The sequence below is a fragment of the Engystomops pustulosus genome, chromosome 3 (genome assembly GCF_040894005.1).
Source record: "Engystomops pustulosus chromosome 3, aEngPut4.maternal, whole genome shotgun sequence".
Lineage (NCBI taxonomy): Eukaryota > Metazoa > Chordata > Amphibia > Anura > Leptodactylidae > Engystomops > Engystomops pustulosus.
Genome location: NC_092413.1, coordinates 147486577 through 147508360, shown reverse-complemented (window position 1 = coordinate 147508360; position 21784 = coordinate 147486577). Strand labels below are relative to the sequence as shown.

At 41.0% G+C, this 21784-nt stretch overlaps 1 protein-coding gene across 2 annotated transcripts; it reads left to right on the top strand.

The window, feature by feature from the left end:
* The first annotated feature begins 2478 nt into the window (after positions 1-2478).
* On the top strand, positions 2479-19798 carry EIF4E2 (eukaryotic translation initiation factor 4E family member 2). 2 transcript variants are annotated; one of them, XM_072142489.1, is made up of 7 exons: positions 2479-2629; positions 3922-4036; positions 5689-5823; positions 7905-8009; positions 12358-12510; positions 13574-13710; positions 19168-19798. In XM_072142489.1, the coding sequence occupies exons 1-7, from the start codon at positions 2610-2612 to the stop codon at positions 19205-19207; spliced, it is 705 nt and encodes a 234-aa protein (XP_071998590.1). In that variant the 5' UTR covers positions 2479-2609; the 3' UTR covers positions 19208-19798. The 2 variants fall into 2 exon arrangements, with proteins under 2 accessions (XP_071998590.1, XP_071998591.1); XM_072142490.1 differs by having other exon boundaries at positions 13574-13755.
* Positions 19799-21784: the final 1986 nt, after the last annotated feature.

The following is a 21784-nucleotide window of genomic DNA, read 5'->3' as shown; positions in this document are numbered from 1 at the left end:
TGTATACTACAGGGGGCTGGCTGGCTATATACTACAGGGGGCTGGCTGGCTGTATACTACAGGTGGCTGGCTGGCTGTATACTACAGGGGGCTTGCTGGCTGTATACTACAGGGGGCTGGCTGTATACTACAGGGGGCTGGCTGTATACTACAGGTGGCTGGATGGCTGTATACTACAGGTGGCTGTCTGGCTGTATACTACAGGGGGCTTGCTGGCTGTATACTACAGGGGGCTGGCTGTATACTACAGGTGGCTGGCTGGCTGTATACTACAGGTGGCTGGCTGGCTGTATACTACAGGGGGCTTGCTGGCTGTATACTACAGGGGGCTGGCTGTCTGTATACTACATGGGGCTGGCTGTATACTACATGGGGTCTGGCTGGCTGTATACTACACCCTCGGCTTATACTTGAGTCAATAGGTTTTACCAGTTTTTGGTGGTAAAATTAGGGGTCTCAGCTTATACTCGGGTCGTCTTATACTCAAGTATATACGGTAGGTTTTAATAGATTTAAAAAAAAATTTAATCTTTTGTATGTAAAAAATATTTTCCATTTTTCCAAATTCTGAGGCAAATAACTTTTTCACACTATGGTTTACGGACTGGTGTAAGATGTCATTTTTTTGCAGTATGTGCTTGCGTATTAATTTATATCAACTTATGACTGATCATTTTTTATTCAAATATTCATGGATAGAAAAAGTGGCGCTTCGGACATTTGGTCGCTATTTTCCGCTACGGTGTTCAAGGTCGGGAATAATCGTTTTTATATTTTGATAGAGCAGGCATTTTGGGACGTGGCGATACCTATCATGATTATGATTTTTACTGTTTATTTACTTATATATATATATGATCTAGGGAAACGGGGGTGATTTAAACTTTTACTTTTTTGATATTTTAAAACATTTGTTTTCACATTTTTTTACCCTTATTTCAGACTTCTTTAACCCTGCCGGGTCAGTATTGCAGTATATAGCAATATTACTGGTGATCTCTAATAGCCTGCCATCTGCTGGCTATTAGAGATCATTACAACTGGCAAGCCTGCAAGTTTCAAGACTGTAGGCTGCCATGGCAACTGATAGCCCTCCGATGACTTTACAGAGAGGGGGGGGGGCAGCGAAAGGCCATCCAAGATGCTTAATATAGTTAGGTGCCACGTTGTGCACATGTGTGACATCACATGGCCATGGACAGATTTCTCTCCACTGAAAGTAAACATAGATGCTTCCTATAGACAGAAATTCTTACAGAAAGTATATTGGAAAAAGGTATAACTTTTTACCACAAATATTTGCTAACAAATATTTGCTAAATGTGGACAATCCCTTTAACCTCTTAAGCAGTCTGACTAAAACAGTGAGGATTAACCCCTACCGACGTGCATCGTAATAGTACGGCGCACGTCTGGTGCGGGTACATGGAGAGGGCTCATGGGCAGAGCCCTTTGCATAACTGGTAAGTCTTTGCTGCATATTAATAGCACTGATAGCGAGTGTTATGCCGGCGGCTTCAGAAAGATGGCGTCACCTATGTGCCGTCATCTTGGTGACGATCGTCGCTCCCTGTGATGTCATCGGGGAGCGGTGATTGGTCGCCATGACAGCCTCGGGTCTTCTGAAGACCCAAGGCAGTATCTGGTAGGATCGATCAAACAACCTGGGGTTAAAGTACCCTAGAAAGTCTAAAAAACTGTGAAAGTACAAATAAAAAAAAAAGTTTTAAATAAAAATTATAATAAAAAAACATAAAATTCAAATAACCCCCCTTTTCCTAGAACTGATATAAATATAAATAAACAGTAAAAACATAAAAACATTAGGTATCGCTGCTTCCAAAAATCTATCTGATGCCCACACTATCAAAAAAATTCAAAAATTATCTATCAAAAAAATTATAAAAAGGGATCAAAAGGTCATACCATTCTAAAAATGGTAGCATTGAAAACTTTTAAAAGTCGCACAAAATGACACCACCCACAGCTCCATACACCGAAGTATGAAAAATTATTAGCGCCAGAAGATGGCAAAATCAAAAAAAAATTTTGTACAGGAGGTTTAATTTTTGTAAATGTAATGTGTAATGTGAAAACATTATGGAACCTAAATAAATTTGGTATCCCCGTAATCCAAAGAATAAAGTGGACATGTCATTTGAGGCACCCAATGAAATCTGTAAAATCCAAGCCAACAAGAAAGTGACACTAATGCGTTTTTTCACCATTTTCACTGCATTTGGAATTTTCTCCCCACTTCCCAGTACATGGTATGGAATATTCAATACCGCCATTATGAAGTGCAATTTGGTACACAGAAAATGAGTCGTCACAGAGCTCTTTATGTGTAGAAAAAAAAGTTATAGATCTTTGAAGGTGGGGAGTGAAAAATGGAAATGAAAAAAAAAAAAAGATGAGGTTGTCAAGGAAAGACACGCCTGCCACATCCATGATGGCCGCCTGAACTTGCCAGTGTGCACGTCATTTTATTGTCCGGTTAGAAACATATCATCAGCTTTAGAGTTCCGCGCGTTGCAGGAAGGGGCGGCTGGTGTGCGGTGGAATGTTATGCTGGAAGCGGAAGTGGCGGGGAGAGGAGCGCAGAGACGATGAACAACAAATTTGACGCGTGAGTTTGGGACCCGGAGCAGTGACATAGAGCGCGTAGCGAGGAGGAGAGGCGCTCAGTAACCCCTTACAGGGCGGGCGGTGCTGTGCGGTAGTGTGATGTATGTGGAGACCTGGACGTGACACAGGTGATGACAGGCTGGCTGCATACAGGGAGCCCTCATGTGTGGGCACTCTGCAGGTCTATCCCGGGCATCTCTAGTGTCTCTATAAACATTGCTCCACATCTTGTAGTAAAAGGGTTTATAAATTATTTTATTACAGCAGAAACCTATCGAGTGACTTGTGATATGATCAGTTTTAACAATCTGAGCCCTTATGTTTCTGGCACAACATATGCATGTCCCAAGCGGATATTATCATGACTTGTACGCCATTCTTCTGCAGCGCCGCCCATGTATGGTTCCATGTATGGTTCCATGTATGGTTTGTGTGGTTCAGCACAGCCGATGGCATCTTCTCCTGATCAGGAACAAGCTACCAGCCAGTAAACCCTTCTAAACATGTGTTGTTTCTAAGCCGCAATAAAAAAGGAGCATGTGAACACAGCCTAAGGCTAGACCTGGCAGCGAAAGATTGCGCTATGAAAGCCACCTGTGGTAAAATGATCACAGATCTTGGTTTGTACCAGGATGCACTTCATAAACAATCTGTTTTTAGCAATATGTTCGATTCTGACGGTGGCATTTTTCCTTTTCTTTTGCTTATACCTTTAATTCTATTATACAATTTACACACTGCTGGGATTCTCTCCTCTGTCTAAACAAATTTGAAGAGATCATGCCTTTATTTCTATATTAGATTGAGAACTATGGTGCACAAACAATAATCTTTATTTATATAGCGCCATCAAATGCCGTAGCGCTTTACAAATAATATGCCATCTTGTGCTGCCACAGAGCACTTATACCAGCACTTCCAATACATTTATATTAAGTTGAAAACATAGCCCTCTGTGCCACAAGTATCCCACATTTTCTGCCAAATCTGCCATTCTATGGGAACGTTTGGCTTTTCTTTTGCTCTGGGTATTGCCAAGTTGTATATTGTGGCACACACTGTACCACTTTTACAGAATATTTTTGACCCCAAAAACTACTAGTGCTGCGTAGAGCTGTATGTTGCGTTTAAAACCCATAAGAAACACATCCTATAAAAGCATGTGTTTTCACTACAGCACATGCTTTTTTTTCCAAACAAAGAATGTGGAAGGAACGCTTCTGATTTCTGTGTATCTTGCCTACGTTGGCATTCACATAATTTGTGATGCCCATTGTGTTGTTGTGTTTGCAGTCTGAAGGATGATGACAGTGGGGATCATGATCAAAGCGAGGAGAACGGCACACAGAAAGACAGTGAGAAGGAAAAGAATGACAAGGATAAGAACCAGAGTTCATGCAGAAAGAAGGTAGGACGTCTGCTGTTCTTCAGGAGTCTTCTGACTGGCATATTCCCCTGCTAGATAGAGAAATATGTTCCCTTTAATCTTAAAGGTGACAGGGTGGATAAGTCTAATATTCTAACAATATAAAGTCATATATGTTGCAGGACCGGACCTTTATATATATATATATTCTTTTGTTGTTGTTGGTTTGCCCATTAATCCTGGAAGCTGCAGTACGATTATTTTCTTGACTTGCTGCTTATTCTATTTGACATGGCCTCAGTTCTATCCACAAGTAGACTCATGACAGAGCTCTCATAGATTTACATAGGCAAATTGTCAGACACTGTGAATCAGTATGTCAGGTAATCGCGGAACAAGGCTATGCTATAATGTGCAAAATAACCACACTGAGTATACCAGTAATAACACGCAGTCTGAACACTTTTTGTTTCATTTTTTTTGTTTTAGATTTGTCAAACTATAAAGAAAAAAAAAGTTGGCTAATACCGTATATACTCGAGTATAAGCCGACCCGAGTATAAGCCGAGACCCCTAATTTTACCACAAAAAAAATGGGAAAACCTATTCACTCGAGTATAAGCCGAGGGTGTAGTATACAGCCAGCTAGCCCCCTGTAGTATACAGCCTGTCCCAAGTAGTATACAATCAGCCTGCCCCCATGAAGTATACAGCCTGCCCCCATGAAGTATACAGCCTGCCCCCACGAAGTATACAGCCTGCCCCCACGAAGTATACAGCCTGCCCCCACGAAGTATACAGCCTGCCCCCACGAAGTATACAGCCTGCCCCCACGAAGTATACAGCCTGCCCCCACGAAGTATACAGCCTGCCCCCACGAAGTATACAGCCTGCCCCCACGAAGTATACAGCCTGCCCCCACGAAGTATACAGCCTGCCCCCACGAAGTATACAGCCTGCCCCCACGAAGTATACAGCCTGCCCCCACGAAGTATACAGCCTGCCCCCACGAAGTATACAGCCTGCCCCCACGAAGTATACAGCCTGCCCCCACGAAGTATACAGCCTGCCCCCACGAAGTATACAGCCTGCCCCCACGAAGTATACAGCCTGCCCCCACGAAGTATACAGCCTGCCCCCACGAAGTATACAGCCTGCCCCCACGAAGTATACAGCCTGCCCCCAGTATAATAAAAAAATAAACTTAATACTCACCCTCCGACGATACTCACCTTTGATTTGAAGTGGCGGCTCCCGGTCCTCGGCGGCGGCTCCTGGTCCTCGGCGGCAGCTCCCGATCCTCTGCGGCGGCTTCTCTCTTCGATCTTGACGTGCCGGAAATCGCGTCCATGCGACTTGCCAGCGGGCGCACAGTGCGATGCGGCGGTGTCGCCGCTGATGACGTCATCAGCGGCGACACCGCTACATCATATTGTGCGCCGCCGAGGACCGGGAGCCGCCGCCGAGGACCGGGAGCCGGATGGTGAGTATTAATTTTTTTTTTTTTTATTACCTCATGTTTTTTTTTTATTAACTCGTGTATAAGCCGAGATTAGGTTTTTCAGCACATTTTTTGTGCTGAAAAACTCGGCTTATACACAAGTATATACGGTAATTATTTGTTTTACAAGCTGTTACATCATGACTTGCAAATAAGTGACAGTAGTTCATAAATGTTGGAAATGTATTCACAGACAGTTGTGCCTGGCCCAGCAGAACACCCTCTACAGTACAACTATACCTTTTGGTATTCCCGAAGAACACCAGGAAGACCAACAAGTTCACAGAGCTATGAGCAGAACATCAAGCAGATTGGTACCTTTGCCTCAGTGAGTGTTTGCTCCATGTTACCACATTGTAGAAGGTAAATTTGTCCATGGCCAAACAGGTGCAAGGCTCATTAGTACCGTATCACCGAGATTTATTCAGAGCATGACCATGGACAGATCTACATCCGCAGGAAGTAAACATAGCAGCTTTCTATAGACTGATGGCAAGCAGAGATATTGATACAAAAAGTATATTGGAACATTGTAGAACTTTTTTTCACTATAAAAACTAAAATATTTATTTGCTGAAATGCAAACACCCCTTTAATATTTGCCTCTATAACATATTGCTCATTATGGTTAACATATTATGGTCAAATTATGACTTAGAGGGATTGTCCAGCTATGGCAACATTATTCACATTATGGGTTACCCTCTTTTAGAGAAATGAAAACGCAGACATGACCTGCATGATTTGTGATGCAGTTCTGACACTGAAACCATGTATGTATCATAAAAGGAGGGAGACTGTAAAAGGCAGGTGACCATACTTCTCCTTTTGTTAATCCACTCCTAGATTTATCTCAGACACTGCATCCAAAAACTTGTCTGGATCCTGCACATGTAATATATGCCATGTACTTCATTCCTTTTTAATTTTTCTGTAATTCAATCGAGGAAAACTGGTAATTACCAATGGAAATGTCATCTGGACTTGTAAGCCTAGTGTAAGCAGAGATTTAAATGAAGAAATGACATGTTATATTGAATAACTTCTACAAAGCTTTTATACACGCAGTTTAAGGCCATATAAAGTAGGATTTCATTGGATACAGGAAGGGGCATTCTACATAGACTTGTGCAATAGGTCATGATTTTTTTGTATATACCCAGTGGCAAAAATTCTGTACCAACATAATGCTGGTTTTCCTATTTGAGACTGTTCTGCAATATGACTAGCTACAAATGGATAGGTGCAGTTTCCATCTCTGGTGACCACATCTATCTTAACGGTGACTAGTCACCAGAGATTACACTGACATTGCATATATGTCTTTCTGCTTTCTCTAAGCCTTTGCTTTACAATATAATTGTGTCTTTTAACTTGCCTTCAGCCTGACAGAATCCTCTGTGTAGTCCCAGGGGTTGGGCTTTGGTTTGGATGAATTGTCTTGTCTGTGCTGCAGACTCCTTGGCTCTCAGTCCCTACCTTCGTGCTCCTGTACAGCTCCTCCTTCCTGCACAGTGTGGTGAGCTGACACCAGTGGGGTAGGGAGGAGCTGTATAGAAGCACATAGGCGGCGTCTAAGAGCTGAGCAGTGAGCAGCACAGATAAGTAATGTGTTGTTTTTTGAAGTACATTCAAGCCAAAGCCCAACCCTGGGGACTACACAGAGGATTCTAGAGAAGGAAAACGTAGCACACATCCTTAGTTGGTTTTTATGCTTTCATCTTTTAATGTATATATTCAATATTTGTAGCTCCACCAAAAAAGTTTATACAAATCATATGCTGATATAACAGATCATAGGTTATTCTTAACGACGTTTCGGTCTCATTCGACCTTTGTCAAGTCCGATCTGAAACTAGGTAGTGGTCTAAAAAAAACCAACTAAGGATGTGTGCTACGTTTTCCTTCTCTATATATTGGGACTGAGTACCCGACGTAAGCACCATCCGCACTTTATCAGGAGTGCGGTACCCCTGTTTCCTACACAGAGGATTCTGTCAGGGTTCAAGATAAGTTATAATAATTATATTGTAATGCAAATGCTTAGAGAAAGCAGAAAGGCAGATTTGCTCTGCAGTGGATTTTGTATGTTGTATGTTCTCTCCGTGTTTACGTGGGTTTCCTCCGGTTTCTTCCCAACCTCCAGGTACATACTTGTAGGTTGCCACAAATGATTGTTTTTATCCATTCACTAGTGTAGGAGTATAGAAAACAGCAAACCACGCTTACTTTGTAGCTGAGCTCTGTTCTCAAAGTAGTTATCAGTGCCAGAGGTACGTCTGGGCATACATCTTGCATTTAGCTTGCAGACCCACTTTCCATATACCCTTATTCTATGGTGTGCCTGAATGTCTTTATATGCTACTTGCAGGCCTTGCTTGACCCTATAACATTGTATTTGATGTGCAGGTGGAGCAGTTCTGGAGATTCTACAGCCACATGGTACGTCCCGGTGACCTGACAGGACACAGCGACTTCCATCTTTTCAAGGAGGGGATAAAACCAATGTGGGAGGTGAGTTTTGGGAAAAAGAAATATTAATAACGATAGGGAGCTGGAAGATGATTCAAATGAATTAAATTAATTAGTCATTTTAGTTCTCAATGATTCTGATTTTGGCCGCCCACCCAGAGCAGTGTTTTTTTCCTCGTATGTAGGTGAAACCACTTTGGGAAGAAACTTGGTGCAGTACAAGCAAGCCAGGGTGATAGTGAGTCCTGTGCAGAGCTGAGAGCTGCTTACCTGGCTTTGTATCCTATCAGAGAGATCGGAATGCTCTCGTATATCTTTACAAATCCACTAGACCACCTACTACCCTGTACATGGTGAAAGGGGAGACAAATAGAAACATTCTAGATCCTGCTGGTAGAAGGGGAGGATATGTGAAGTCATTCTCTAGGTCACACCTTATGTGTGACTCTTAGGTCCTCGGATCCTATCATAAAGATATACCTACCCTCCTAAGGTAAATGTGAAAAGTCAACACACAAGCTTTATTCGCAAGGTTAGTGGCTTAACGATCGCAGTCGCAGCAGGCGTGACCGAGCCCGGCGATGGACCTGGGACCACAGACTCCTGTCATAGGTGAAAGGATCAATTGTATGCGTGTCAGACGCGCATACAATTGATTACAGTAGCGCCGCAGGCAGATGCATGGAAGAACGTGCATCTGCCAACACTGCTGCAAGAGAGAAGAGGAAGCAGTGGGGTTGCTGGGTGAGGTGAGTACCTAGTCAATTGTTTTTGTTTCACTTAGGGGCGTCTGCTGACATTTCATTAACTCCTTAACCCCTTAAGGACGCAGCCATTTTACAGCTTAAGGCTCAGCCCGATTTTTTGGATTCTGACCTGCGTCGCTTTATATGGTTATAACTTTTGAACACTGTTACTTATCAAAACGATTCTGAGATTGTTTTTCCCCACATGTTGTACTTCATTTTAGTGGTAAATTTTGGCAGATAAGTTTTGCGTTTATTTACAAAAAAAAGAAAATATGATAAATTTTTTGAAAAATTTGCCATTTTCGAAATTCTAAATCATTGCGTTTTCAGGCAGATAGATTTACCACCTAAATAACTTGCTGAATAACATTTCCCATTTGTCTACTTTACATTTTCATAATTTCTGAAATGTCTGGATAATTCATTTTGATGTCACGCGGCCTACAAATAGAATATCGCTTTTCCGGATTTTCAGAATTGACTATTTTGGGGATAAATACAGTTTTGAATGAAATTTTACATATTTAGCATCAAAACCCCCTATATAATCAACCCATTTTCAAATCTGCACCCCTCAAGCTATCAGAAACAGCTTTTACGAAGATTGTTAACCCCTTGAGATCTTCATAGTAATTGAATCAAAATGGAGGTGAAATTTAGAATGGTCATATTGTTCCCTTATACGTTCATTTAGCACTAAAATTTACACATTTCCAAAATATAAAAAGAGAAAACCCACCATACAATTTGTTCTGCAATTTCTCCTGAGTACAAAGACCCCCCACATGTGGCTGTGACTTGTTTTATGGGCGCACAGCAAGGCGCAGAAGGGAAGGAGGGCGCTGCAGCTGCCAGGATTTTAGTTTCCTCATTGGCCCCTTTTGAAGGCTATAAAATTTTCGCTTTTGCGTTATTGGGGCCATGTGATGCCATTTTTTTTGCGGGATGAGATGCTTTTTCCATTGTTACCATTTTGGGGTTGGTATCACCTATTGTTGAAAATTTAGGAACTTTTTTTGAGGGCAGGAGTAGAAAAGCATTAATTCTGTACTGGATTTTTGACTTTTATTTTTTTGGTGTTCACCGTATAGACTAATAATCATGTTAGCTTTATTCTATGGGTTGATACGATTACGGGGATACCAGACATGAATATATTTTCTTACGTTTTACTAAATTTGTCAAACAAAACCCTAATGTGGGGAAAAATCTATAATTTTTGTATTGCCATCTTCCAAGTGGCATAACTTTGTTACGTTTTTGGCTACGGAGCTGGTTGATGGCTTGTTTTTTGCGGGACATGTTGTACTTTGCACCAGTATCATGTCTGAGTACATATGGTTTTTTGGTCGCATTTTATAGCATTTTTTGTGGGATTGAAAAGGTAAAAATCATAATTTTTGGAGGGTTTATAACAGTTTTTTTTTACGGCGTTTATCGTGGGGGTTCAATAATGATTTACTTTTATTCTACGGGTTGTTACGGACGCGGTGATACTATATATGTGGGGTTTGTGTTATGATTTAGACTTTTTTTTTGAGTTATATGTCTCTTTATATGTTTTGGGGGTTTGGGGCATTTTTAGTGATTTATGACTATTTTTTTATTGAATAACTTTTTTTTTTACTTTTTCACTTTTATACCATGGGATATGAACAAGCAATCTTCTGATTGCTTCTTCATGATAATATTCTGCAATACTGATGTATTGCAGAGTATTATCAGTGTCAGCCTATGCACTTGCATAGGCTGGCACTTTGCCAGTAAGATGACGTCACAGACGCCATCTTACCGGCAATTCTTGCAAGTAACTCTGGGGTCCAGATCGGACCCCAGAGTTACTATAGCAACGATCGGCGCCCCCCGAAAACGGTTCGGGGGGGCCGATCGTGGGGGAAAGACCCCCCAGATACTTGTTAGATGCCGCGGTCGCGCTGACCGCGGCATCTAAAGGGTTAAGCACCCGCGATCGGAGCCCACTCCGACCGCGGGTGTTACACTGGGGTGCCGGCTATTAGTTACAGCCGGCACCCCGTGTTTCCCGATGCCGGTTCGGCTCTGATCCAGAGCCGAGCCGGCATAAGCGCCGTGGCGGATATATCCGCCACTGAGCGCTAAGTCACTGCGCTCCGTGGCGGATATATCCGCCGCGGAGCGTGAAGGGGTTAATGCACAATGACGGATGTATCCGTCAGCAAGCTACTGAGTATGTATGAAGAGAGCTGACGGGCTCTTGTGATACAGAGGTGGCGTTTGCTGCATATTGCAGCTAACGGCAGTGATTGTGCTAGTTCCGATTGTGGGTGTTCACCCCTCGATTGCCACAATCTAGGCTGTATGGCTTCTGCAAAAAAGTCAAATCACACCCTTTCCCTAGAACTGATATAAAACTAAATCATAAAAATCACAAAAATGTTAGGTTTCACCGTGTCTCAAAATGCCTGATCTATCAAAATATAAAACCGCTTATTGCCGGCAGTGAACCGCATAACGTAAAATAGCCCCCAAATGTCTGAAGGTGACGTTTACACCATTTTATATCACATAAAAAAAACTTTGCACAGTCCTCAAAATGCTATCAATGAAAAGGTAAGAAATGACATCTCGCACAGCTCTGTATGAGCTTTTTTACACATTGTTTAATTTTTGAAAATGTATAATAACACAATGAAACCTATATAAATTATTTTATCATTGTGATCCTACCGAACCAAAGAATAAAATAGATTTATCTTTTGGAGCGCACAGTAAAAGTCCTAAAAATTTACCCCACAAGAAAGTGACGCAAATGTGTTTTTTCATGAAATAATATATAATGTCACCTAAGAAGTAACATTTGTTATGCAGAATATAAGCCCTTACACAGCTCTGTACACAGAAAAATGAAAACGTTTTGAATTTTTGAAGGTGGGGAGCGAAAAATGAATGAAATAAAGCTGCGTCAATTTCACCTACTGTTGTGCAAACGGAGCAGATTGTCAGTCAGTGTGGCTTCCTAAGTGGACTGTTTAATTTCACAGATGTTTGAGTTACTTGGGGTTATATTGTGTTGTTTAAAGGGGTTATCCGGGTGTTAAAAATTACTTAGGGTCGGGCTGGGGTGGGCTATTTAAAAATTATCATCTACTTACCTCGTCCGGCGCTGCTGATGTCCCGCGCCGCGTTCCGTCTCCTCTGTTTTGATTGCAAGGGCTCCCAGGGAGCTTACAACTAGCCGGAAGCACCTATCCGACACCATCTCCCAGCGCTTACAATGCTGAGAGATAGGGACGGATGAGAGGAGCCGGCCACATTGCGGATCGTAAGTTCCCTGTGTGCGGCTTCTGTGTTCTGCGCTGTGGTCCTTTTTTTTTACAGGGGCATCAGCGGCGCCGGAGGAGGCAAGTACATGTTTATTATTTTTAAACGGCCCTGCCTTAAGAAATTTTTAACACCCGGATAAGTGTTCCCTTTATTTCTTGGGGCCTTGTATAATGTTTAAGCTTGTATGGGGAAGATCATCCTTTAGTTTTTTTTCTGCTTCCAGATTTCCAATGGTAACACTGCATGCTCTTTCCTTCAGAGAGCTACAGCCTCCTCTGTGTCATGCCTCCCGGGTCTTAACATTAAGCACAATCTATCTCTGGTTTCCTCCTGTATAGGACGATGCAAACAAGAATGGAGGGAAGTGGATCATTCGTCTGCGCAAAGGCCTGGCTTCTCGCTGCTGGGAGAATCTTATTCTGGCCATGCTGGGGGAGCAGTTCATGGTTGGGGAGGAGATCTGTGGGGCGGTTGTGTCTGTTCGTTTCCAGGTAAGAACTAGTAGATTCATCTTCCCTAGGGGAACTTCCTCTTCCTAAAGATTTTTTTAAAGTTATAATGTAACTGTCATGTCAGGATACATAGGACTAAAAGTCTCGCTGGATGGATATTGTTACTTGTTACTGCCCACTGAAAAAGCATCGGCATTAGGACCAGTTCACATTTTGGTTATTTTATCAGTATTCTGTGTCAGTTGTCAGACAGACAAATATTTCCAATATACCTTCTCTCTGTCTCCAAACCTGGTTTTGGCTCACAATATCTACTGCAAAAACCTGATTAAATAACCTCCAAGGAAAGTAATCTTAGTTGAACAATTTTCCCCTTTCACTATTGTTGGGGTCTAAGCACCTGGATGTTTTTAACAATGAAAACTTTTAACTTGTGAAGGTTTTTTTTTTTTTTTTTACATTACAGTTTAAAGTATAACAAATACATCTCTTTTGGAACCTTAAATGGGTTTTCCACAAAGCAAGTTAGACTCTATCCATGGATCATAAGAACTGGGGTCAGATGTCAACCCGTCAATCTCCGTCAGCTTCATAGAGAAGAACAGGGCAGCTCGCATATGCGCGCACGCTGCTCCAGTAATCTCTGGGTGCAACGGGGTTACATCGGACCTGTGGATAGGGCATACCGTGCTTTATGAGGGGGCCCCTTAAGAGAAGCTTTATCCATGTGTCTTATTTTTCTCTGTTCACTATAAAAGGCTCATTTTGTGATTTCCTGCTCCACCAAACTAATTTTGAAAAGGTAATATCTAGAACTATTTTCTGCAACTATTTATACAAATTTGGGAATTTCTGACATGTGGGTTAGGCTCATAGAGGGAGATGTGTGTGACTTCTGGGACACACTCTGAGATATCAGTATCTGGGGTGCTTTATGCGTTCCATTGAGATGAATCAAGGATGCTCATGGATATGCCCAGTGATGAGCATTATCCCCTGTGCAGTGCAATTTTCAGGACAAAGGCTGTACAGTTTGCTGCTCCTTTAAATAACAGTATATACCAGTTATCTGTGTAAAGACAATTTGATGCCTTCATTTTAGGAAGACATAATTTCTATCTGGAATAAAACTGCAAGTGACCAAGCAACAACAGCTCGGATCCGGGATACTTTACGCCGCGTTCTGAATCTGCCTCCGAATACAGTCATGGAATATAAAACGCACACAGACAGTATCAAGTACGTAAGGTCCTAGAGTCTTGCATCTGAAAGTAAAGAACTTCTGTAAGTGTGGTAACAAAGAACATATGTGCTCAGTCATCCATGGTGTTTAATATCCAGTTTTATTCACTTTTTCTATAAGGAAATCTACTATTAAAATCCATCATGCTAAACTACAATGATCTGTAATGGTGAGAACCAGGGACACTTTCATATAGATCTAGGCACCGTGACTGAGATAATCTTCTTATGTTTATCTATGGCGTCCTTCCTTCTAAAATAAACTTTTACAATTATTCTAATGAGGCTGAGGTTACCAGAGCCCATCCATACTGCAGATTCATAGGCTGTTAGAATGCCCCCTCTGCCTGATGTAATGTCACTGCAGCAGAGGAAGTTTAAAGAGAACCCATCAGGCAAAATAACCCCCTAAACTAAATATATTTTCATAAACTGCCATTAGAAAGCACTGCCTCTATCCCTTCATTGTCCCTCTACATGCCTGTAAACCTAAGCAATGAGGTTCTAAAGCTGTATGCAAATGACCTGTGAGAAGACCAATGAGTCATTATCATATTCAAGCTGGCCGTCTTATTCATGAGTGGGAGGTACAGCCACACCCCCAGTGCATGACTGACAGCCTGTATAATGATGTGAGGTATAATGGTGTAATGGCTCCTCCTTGTGCTTCCTAGTGCTGGCGCCCCCTGCAGCCTGTGTGTATGTGAGATACAACAGCTCCTGGATACAGCCATGTTATAGCAGAACATGTCAGGTACTTGTGTAGCTGATGTCTGTGTCTCTCACATGTGTATTAGGAGGATGCAGCATGTCAGCAGGTAAAGCACAGACACTAGCCATGCTTTACTGACCATGTGACCAGCATAATAAAGAAAAGATTTTCAATGATTAACCCCTTCCCGCCGCAGGCCTTTTTCGTTTTTGCATTTTTATTTTTCACTCCCCACCTTCAAAACTCTTAACTTTTTTATTTTTCCATGTTCAGAGCTGTGTGATGGCTTATTTTCTGCGTAACAAATTACACTTCAAAATGTTGGTATTTAATATTCCATGCCGTGTACTGGGAAGCGGGAAAAAGATTCCAAATTCAGTGAAATTGGTAAAAAAAAAACGCATTCTTGTGGGCTTGGATTTTACAGATTTCACTGTGCGCCCCAAATGACATGACTACTTTATTCTTTGGGTTGGTACGATTACGGGGATAACAAATTTGTATAGGTTTTATAAAGTTTTCATACATTTAAAAAAATTAAAACCTCCTGTACAAAATTTTTTGGGGGGATTTTGCCATATTCTGGCACTAATAACTTTTTTATACTTTAGTGTATGGAGCTGTGGGTGGTGCCATTTTTTGCGGATTTTGATGACGTTAACAATGTTATCATTTTCGGGACTGTACAACCTTTTTCACTTTTTATAGAATTTAGAATTTTTTTTTAAATGGCAAAAAAGTGCCACTTTTGATTTTGTGCGCTTTTCCGCTACGGGGTTAAACGCAGTGAAAAACCGGTATCATATTTTGATAGATCGGGCATTTATTTATATCAGTTCTAGGGAAAGGGGGGGGGGTGATTTGAATTTTTAGTTTTTTTTTAAATTTTTTTTTATTTTTACTATTTTTCAAACTCCCTAGGGTACTTTAACCCTAGGGTGTCTGTACAATCCTATCATTGTAATGAATGGGTTAACCTGAAGTAGCTTCGGGGTCTGCGAGCTACCATAGGCTTCTGTAACAGCCTATGAAGCTTCAGCACAGAAGGGTTCTGGAAAGCCCCTTTGGCTCATTAGCTTGATTTTATAAGGAAGGAGGCAATGGATAATAAATATAAGAAGATTACCACTGTCACAGTGCCTGGGTCTATGAGTAAGTGCCATTTTCCTCTATGTTTCTACATAACAAAAACTATATTTGTTGTATCGATCTGTAATGGTGTGAACAGTAACAATGTTGGAATACTTGCCTGAAACATATATTGGAGTAATCTATTAGGCTCCCTATGAAGTTTAGCTTGGACATTCCTTATGACCTAGTGTTCTAGTGTTTACACAACCTGGAACCTCCTGAAGACATTCATGAAGGGTTAGATTTACAAAATGTAAAAAGAACAGAACAGGTTAAAATGGATGCCATAAACTTTGGCGATATATTAATCTGTCTATGACAGAATTATGTTGTAATTTGCACTAAAAAACTGTCCGCACCACATTTTTTAATGGGTTTTAGACAGTTTTCTGGCTCTCCTACAACTAGATCTACATATGGAATGTGCCCTGTGAAAAGTGCGCATACCTCACGTCCAAAAAGTCTGTGCGCCAAAAACACTGGTGTAAAGTAAGCCAACTAATAAGAGGTGCAATGTACAACTAGACAGTCTTATTCTACAACAGGTTCATTCATCATCCAGCACCGGACACTTATATGAATCTTGTGCGGCAAAAAACTGTCTAATTTAACTCCGCATTCTTTTACCTTATGAAACTTTTCATAAATCTGCCTTGTGTTTGTGTTTTTGTTTTTTTTGTAGAAATATACAGTCTGATGTTAAAGGGGTTTGTACACAAAAGAAAGTTCTCAAATTTTAATCCCCTAGTGATGTTTACACAATAAAGATCATTTTTAACTCCTTACTTTACAATGTGACTTATTTTTATTGATGTTTTAGCTCCTCTAATCCAGTGATGGGTGTGGATAGGGACTATCTAAGCTGACACATTATAATCCGTGTGTACTGACAATGTTGTTAGATGATTAGGGTACATGGTATTATCTACACTTTTATTTACTTCTGAACATTTCACTTGTATCTGACACATTGAAAAAGAGAAATGAGATAAATCAGAGATGAGATCCGTTGGATGGATATAACACACAGTGACACCCTCAATGCTGCTACATCTCAGCTATAACACACACATTCAGCTCTTCTGTACTTCCTTCTCCTGCTATAAAGATCTTATCTGTAGCTTGTAGAGTAAGTCTCTGCACACAGCTGCTTGCTGGCAGGAAGTGCCTTTGTCTGACCTGGGCTTGTAAAGCAGGGGGGAGGGACATGAGACAGAAAACACAGCAGTGTGCATTCAAGTGAGGCTTTTCATGAGAAGTATCTGACCATAGTCAGAAGATTTACGGTTGGATCTTGGGGAAACCAAAATTGTAAACTCCAGGACGTATAGAGACAGGTTGGAATTATATTTGTGAAATGCTGTATTTTTGTTAAGCAGTGAATTAGAGAATGTGTTATTCTGTTATCCTGAGTACATTCCCTTTGTGGGAATACCCCATACGCAGGAGTTTGGGACCTGAGGCCTAGGTACTGGTGGCTGAAATTTTGGAAACTTATTTTTATGTTGCATGGCTTTAAACAATGGTTTCTTTTTTATTTTGATTTATAATCATTACAATGTGAAGTAAACACATTTTAGGAAAGAAATTGTAGTCAAAGAGCAGTTGCAGACAAGAAAAAGAAATGCACAGATGCTGATAGTATAGTCTAAGTGCACGTCTGATGCTTTTCATGTTCCGCTGATCCAATCCTATACAAGAAAATGTAAGCATACACTACTATAATCTGAGGAAAAGACAATGGTTCCATTTGGTTACACATTTTGTTACTAAGAGATGCACCAGTCGCGTACAACTGTCTAAAATTTTTTTGATAAAGGTGTTTTTAACTTAAATTACAATAAAATTCTGTCATAGATCTCTGTCTCAGATAACACTAGGACTACAGAAACGTTTACCTGGATATTACTAGGACTGTAATCACCCCAAAATTTCAGAGAAATCACACTATTTTTACTGACCAAAAACGTTCAATTTTTTTGTTGGCTTGTTGGCAGCTAGCAATAGTCTCAGCTAAAGCCTTACAACATCCTCCCTTAGAGTGAATTTAGGTTTTACAGTTTTATAACTTAAAGAAATTTGAGATCCTACAAATCGACCTGTATGACCGTTTTCTGTTGTCTTAATGTAAAAGAACAAACCTCTTGAAAAGGTTTTGATGGGGTTTAGGTCAGCCTAGTCTACCAGTTTTATATGAATAGCCTTAAAAAAAAAACCTTTTTGTACATTGCCACAACTTGACATGGAGCTAATCCATTTCCAAATACAAAGGTGATTTCTGGTGCATTTGAACAAAAAACAAAAGAAAAGTCTCCAACACATTCTTCAAGGCTTTTAGACCATTATTTGGAACTTTTCAGACTCATCCGACAAAGTGGGCTTGGGGAAGGAAATAGACCATGCACCAAAATAAAATATATGGAGGGTGCACCACATTGAAGCGCACAGTTTAGACCAGATAAAAGCAGGTCTAAGAATTGAACAGTCTTGGGGTGTATTCACGCCAACGTAAGGAGGTCTTAAATATTGGCCGGCCGGATATACGTCCCTTATAGGCGGCTATGGCACACAATGAGTGCTCATCGTACCGTGACGTGGATGGAAAAAAGGTTGAGCATGCTCTATCTTTGGCCGTAAAAACGGACGTGCAGCATTATTTTGTATGGAGAGGGGTGAGCAGTGCTCACCTCTCCTCTCAAGCGCACCTGAGCTGAGGCCCGGGTGGGCATACGTTGGTGTTAATTGAGCCTTATACTGCTGCAGATTTATCAACACAATGATAAATCTGGTGCAGCACTAGACTAGTGGTGACCAGCGCTGCACTTCTGGAGCCTGGGGGACATTAAAACCCCCCCGCTCCCCCCTCCAATGTATTCTCTTGCATGAAACTGTTCTATTACACACTGTGAGTAGCGACTACACAGATCACTCACTGTCGGATCAAATGCTAGAATTAAAAATGTCAGATATGACATACCATGTAACATGACGGCAGTAATTCTCCTGTGTGGTCTCTTTCTATCTTCATCTGTCAGATGAATGGCATCCTATCTTGTTTCTATGACCATAAAGTCTAGTCTCCTACCAGACTGCAATGTAGTGGTCACTAGAGTGTCCTGGGAGAGAGGTTTTACCTTGGAACCTAGGCAGATTTTGTAAATCTGCTAGAACTTTGACCTTGTTCCATATTACCTATAAGGTGCTTGGATTATATGCTCAGCTGACTTGGACTCTACAAAGTACTTTTTTTAATGTTTTGGTTGCTCAAGGCCTGTGAGGAATTTCACGGCCAGGTGAACAACAGCAGCCGCTGGGTATGTTCTCCCGCTCTCCCTGCTTGCAGCGGTTGGGCCTAATTTTAATTCTTCCCGAAAGTCGCTTTTTTATTTCTCAATCATCCTTGGCGAGATGCCATTTTTGTGATTGTGTCAATGTTTTGGGGGAAAAAAGGAAGCTTGTGGCTGTGTTTGTCCATGGGCAACATCCAATGAGAGTTGTGTTTTTCCTACCAAATAAAATCCATGAGTTACTAACTTTGTACTTACTCTTTGCCTAATAATTAACCCCATCCTACTGACCTTTTTTTTTTTTTTTTTTTTTAATCTTTGCAGGGACAAGACAAGTTTCCGAAACACGAAAATTGCGTTATGAGAGAAAATTGTCAACCTATGCGCTGGCATTCATTGCTCCTACTTCTGGACAGTATTCTGCTTGTGTTCTAGTGACTCCACTAACCCATTCATTGCCAGAGAGCTGAGCAATCATGGCCTAAGGATTAGGCCTCTGCAAGGGATATGGCCTTCCTGTCACTGCTCCTCACTAGGAAGGCTAATGTATAAATGTCGCTTCACTCAAGGAAGAAAAACACAAAAAGTTATGTATCTTTTTTTTTTTACTTGTGTTTTTATTTTTTTTAAAGGGATAGCAGGTAACTGGCATGAAATATTATTTTTAAACTATTTTGACATGTAAATTGTGGCCACCCCGGTGTGGATGGATTTAAGTGCTTTCATTTCACATTCCCTGCTCCCTAAATTTGCCTTGTAATGTTTCTTCAGCACTTTGTTAGTTTCCTTTCATGTTTTACGCAAAGGATTTTGTCTGTGTATAATATTAGCACAACCATTACTGAGACGGATCAGTGTTCTTCTAAGCATTGGTGTACAAGGTGTAACCTTCATTTCAGCAGCTTGTGTATTAACTTCTCTGCTGCATTTCCACCATTAAAATATTGGCTCTTTCCTCCAGCGTTTGCTTTTTCATTCTTTAGGAGAATTTGTCAGCTCTTTTAACTTTTGTATTCCAAATAACATAAAGTATTCTTGGACACCTTTTCCCACAACATGGCAATGTGCTAATTCTCTGTTATTCTTCCTGTAAATGTGTAATGAAATTGGCATCTGTCGCAGAAAATATTGTGCATGTTTGGGGCACTCTGATATCATCAGCGTCCTGGGTCAGTCTTGATCTCCCCTGTTCCTATTGATGAATTAAGCACATCCCTTATATCTATATCTTCTCTGTACCACAACGAGTGGGCACGGATTTGATGCCCTACTCTGCCACAAATTGTAATGAATCTGTCCTGACCCAAGTCCTCAATGGCATCTATGTTCCAGCTAGGTTTTTCACCTATGATTGGTAAAAGGTTTAGCTGCACCATGGGAGGCCTCTCTGACCTGAGTGAATTTAGCCTGGAGGTACAGGCTGCCAGTAGTTATAGAGGGAAAAGAGGACAAAACAAAGCTTCCCTAATGTCAGTGACCCTGAACTTGTTATGGTCACCACATTTCACTACAATGGACATACAGTATGTTTAAAACAATTGTACAGATGTGTCCTTTACCTTTTCTTTTGACTTGAAATATACTATGATGAGCAACTGTAGAAGAAATATAACGAATGTAATCACCGGACGGACTTCTCATATTCATGGGTTTCTATTCATATTCCATACCGTCAAATAATGATAGATGCAATGTCAGATTTAAGCTAAATTCAAGAAAACCTGTTTGGATGTGATCACACGTTGCGTTCTTGGGTCATTTTTGCATGTTTAGTATGGATGCTTTGAATACGTTTTTATTCAACTCTGGAAGTGTATGCGGCTGTGAAAATGTCAACATAGCTGATTACACTTCCAGAAATGAAGAAAAACGGGTTCAGACCAGGCAAATGAATAGTAAACATGCAAAAACGTATGCATTTTTTGGTGTCTCACCGTTTTTTCATTCATTTTTTACTCCCCCGTTCAAAAACCTATAACTTTTTAATTTTTTACGTGTACAGAGCGGTGGGAGGGCTTATTTTCTGCGTAACGTTATTTACTCCACGCTGTGTACTGGGAAAAAATTCTAAATGCGCTGAAATTGGTGGAAAACGCATTGACGTCACTTTCTTGTGGGCTCAGACTTTCACTTTGCGCTCCAAACGATACAAAATTTATGTAGGTTTTCTTTTGACGCTACTTTTCATACTTTGGTGTACAGAGATGTGTAAGACTTCATTTTTTTGCAAGACGAAATGACGTTCTAGTTGCTACAATTTTGAGGACTGTGCAACCTTTTTATCAATTTAGTTACATATTTTTATGTGATGCAAAATTGGGTAAGAGTGGCGTTTTGGACGTTTGGGGGCTATTTTCCGCTATGGGGTTCCTTTTTTATATTTTGATAGATTGGGCCTTTTAGGATGCGGCAATACCTCACATATTTTTGATTTTACTGTCATGGCAACAGATCGTTGAGTTGGTACCTGCGATCATTTCTAGCACCGATCGCAGGTCTTAGCGGTGGATGTTTCTGCAATATGCAACAAACCCCATGTCTGTATGACAAGGGCTCACCTCTTGAGCCCTCTTCATTCAGTATTAGCAGCTCTAAGAGATTAAAAAGGCACCAGGAATGTATGTGTGACCGCACCCTTATGAGAATATAGGCCCACCACCTGCTATTCAGAAAATAAATTCTTTCCTGAATTCTGAGAAATTCAACATTACACAAAATAAGATCTTTGAATGTTCCATACAATAGAAGAGCGGAGCTGCCTCCATAGAAGTTCAGTATCAATCCAACTTCAGCAGTTGTCACTCGGATTTGTAATGATGAACATGAGGGGTTACCCTAGCCCTTAAGAGATCTGGCTTCACAGGCTGTTGCACAGTCTCATCCTCGTCCCTGCTCCCACAGCAGTTCCCCCTTCTTCATGCAGCAGCACACAGTGGAAGTG

What these genes read in the sequence shown, in the direction of transcription:
- EIF4E2 (XM_072142489.1), top strand. Translation starts at nt 2,610, where the DNA reads ATGAACAACAAATTTGACGC. An exon ending in AGATTGGTACCTTTGCCTCA is followed by an intron (nt 5,824 to 7,904) that starts GTGAGTGTTTGC and finishes TTTGATGTGCAG; the next exon opens with GTGGAGCAGTTCTGGAGATT. An exon ending in TTGTGTCTGTTCGTTTCCAG is followed by an intron (nt 12,511 to 13,573) that starts GTAAGAACTAGT and finishes CCTTCATTTTAG; the next exon opens with GAAGACATAATTTCTATCTG.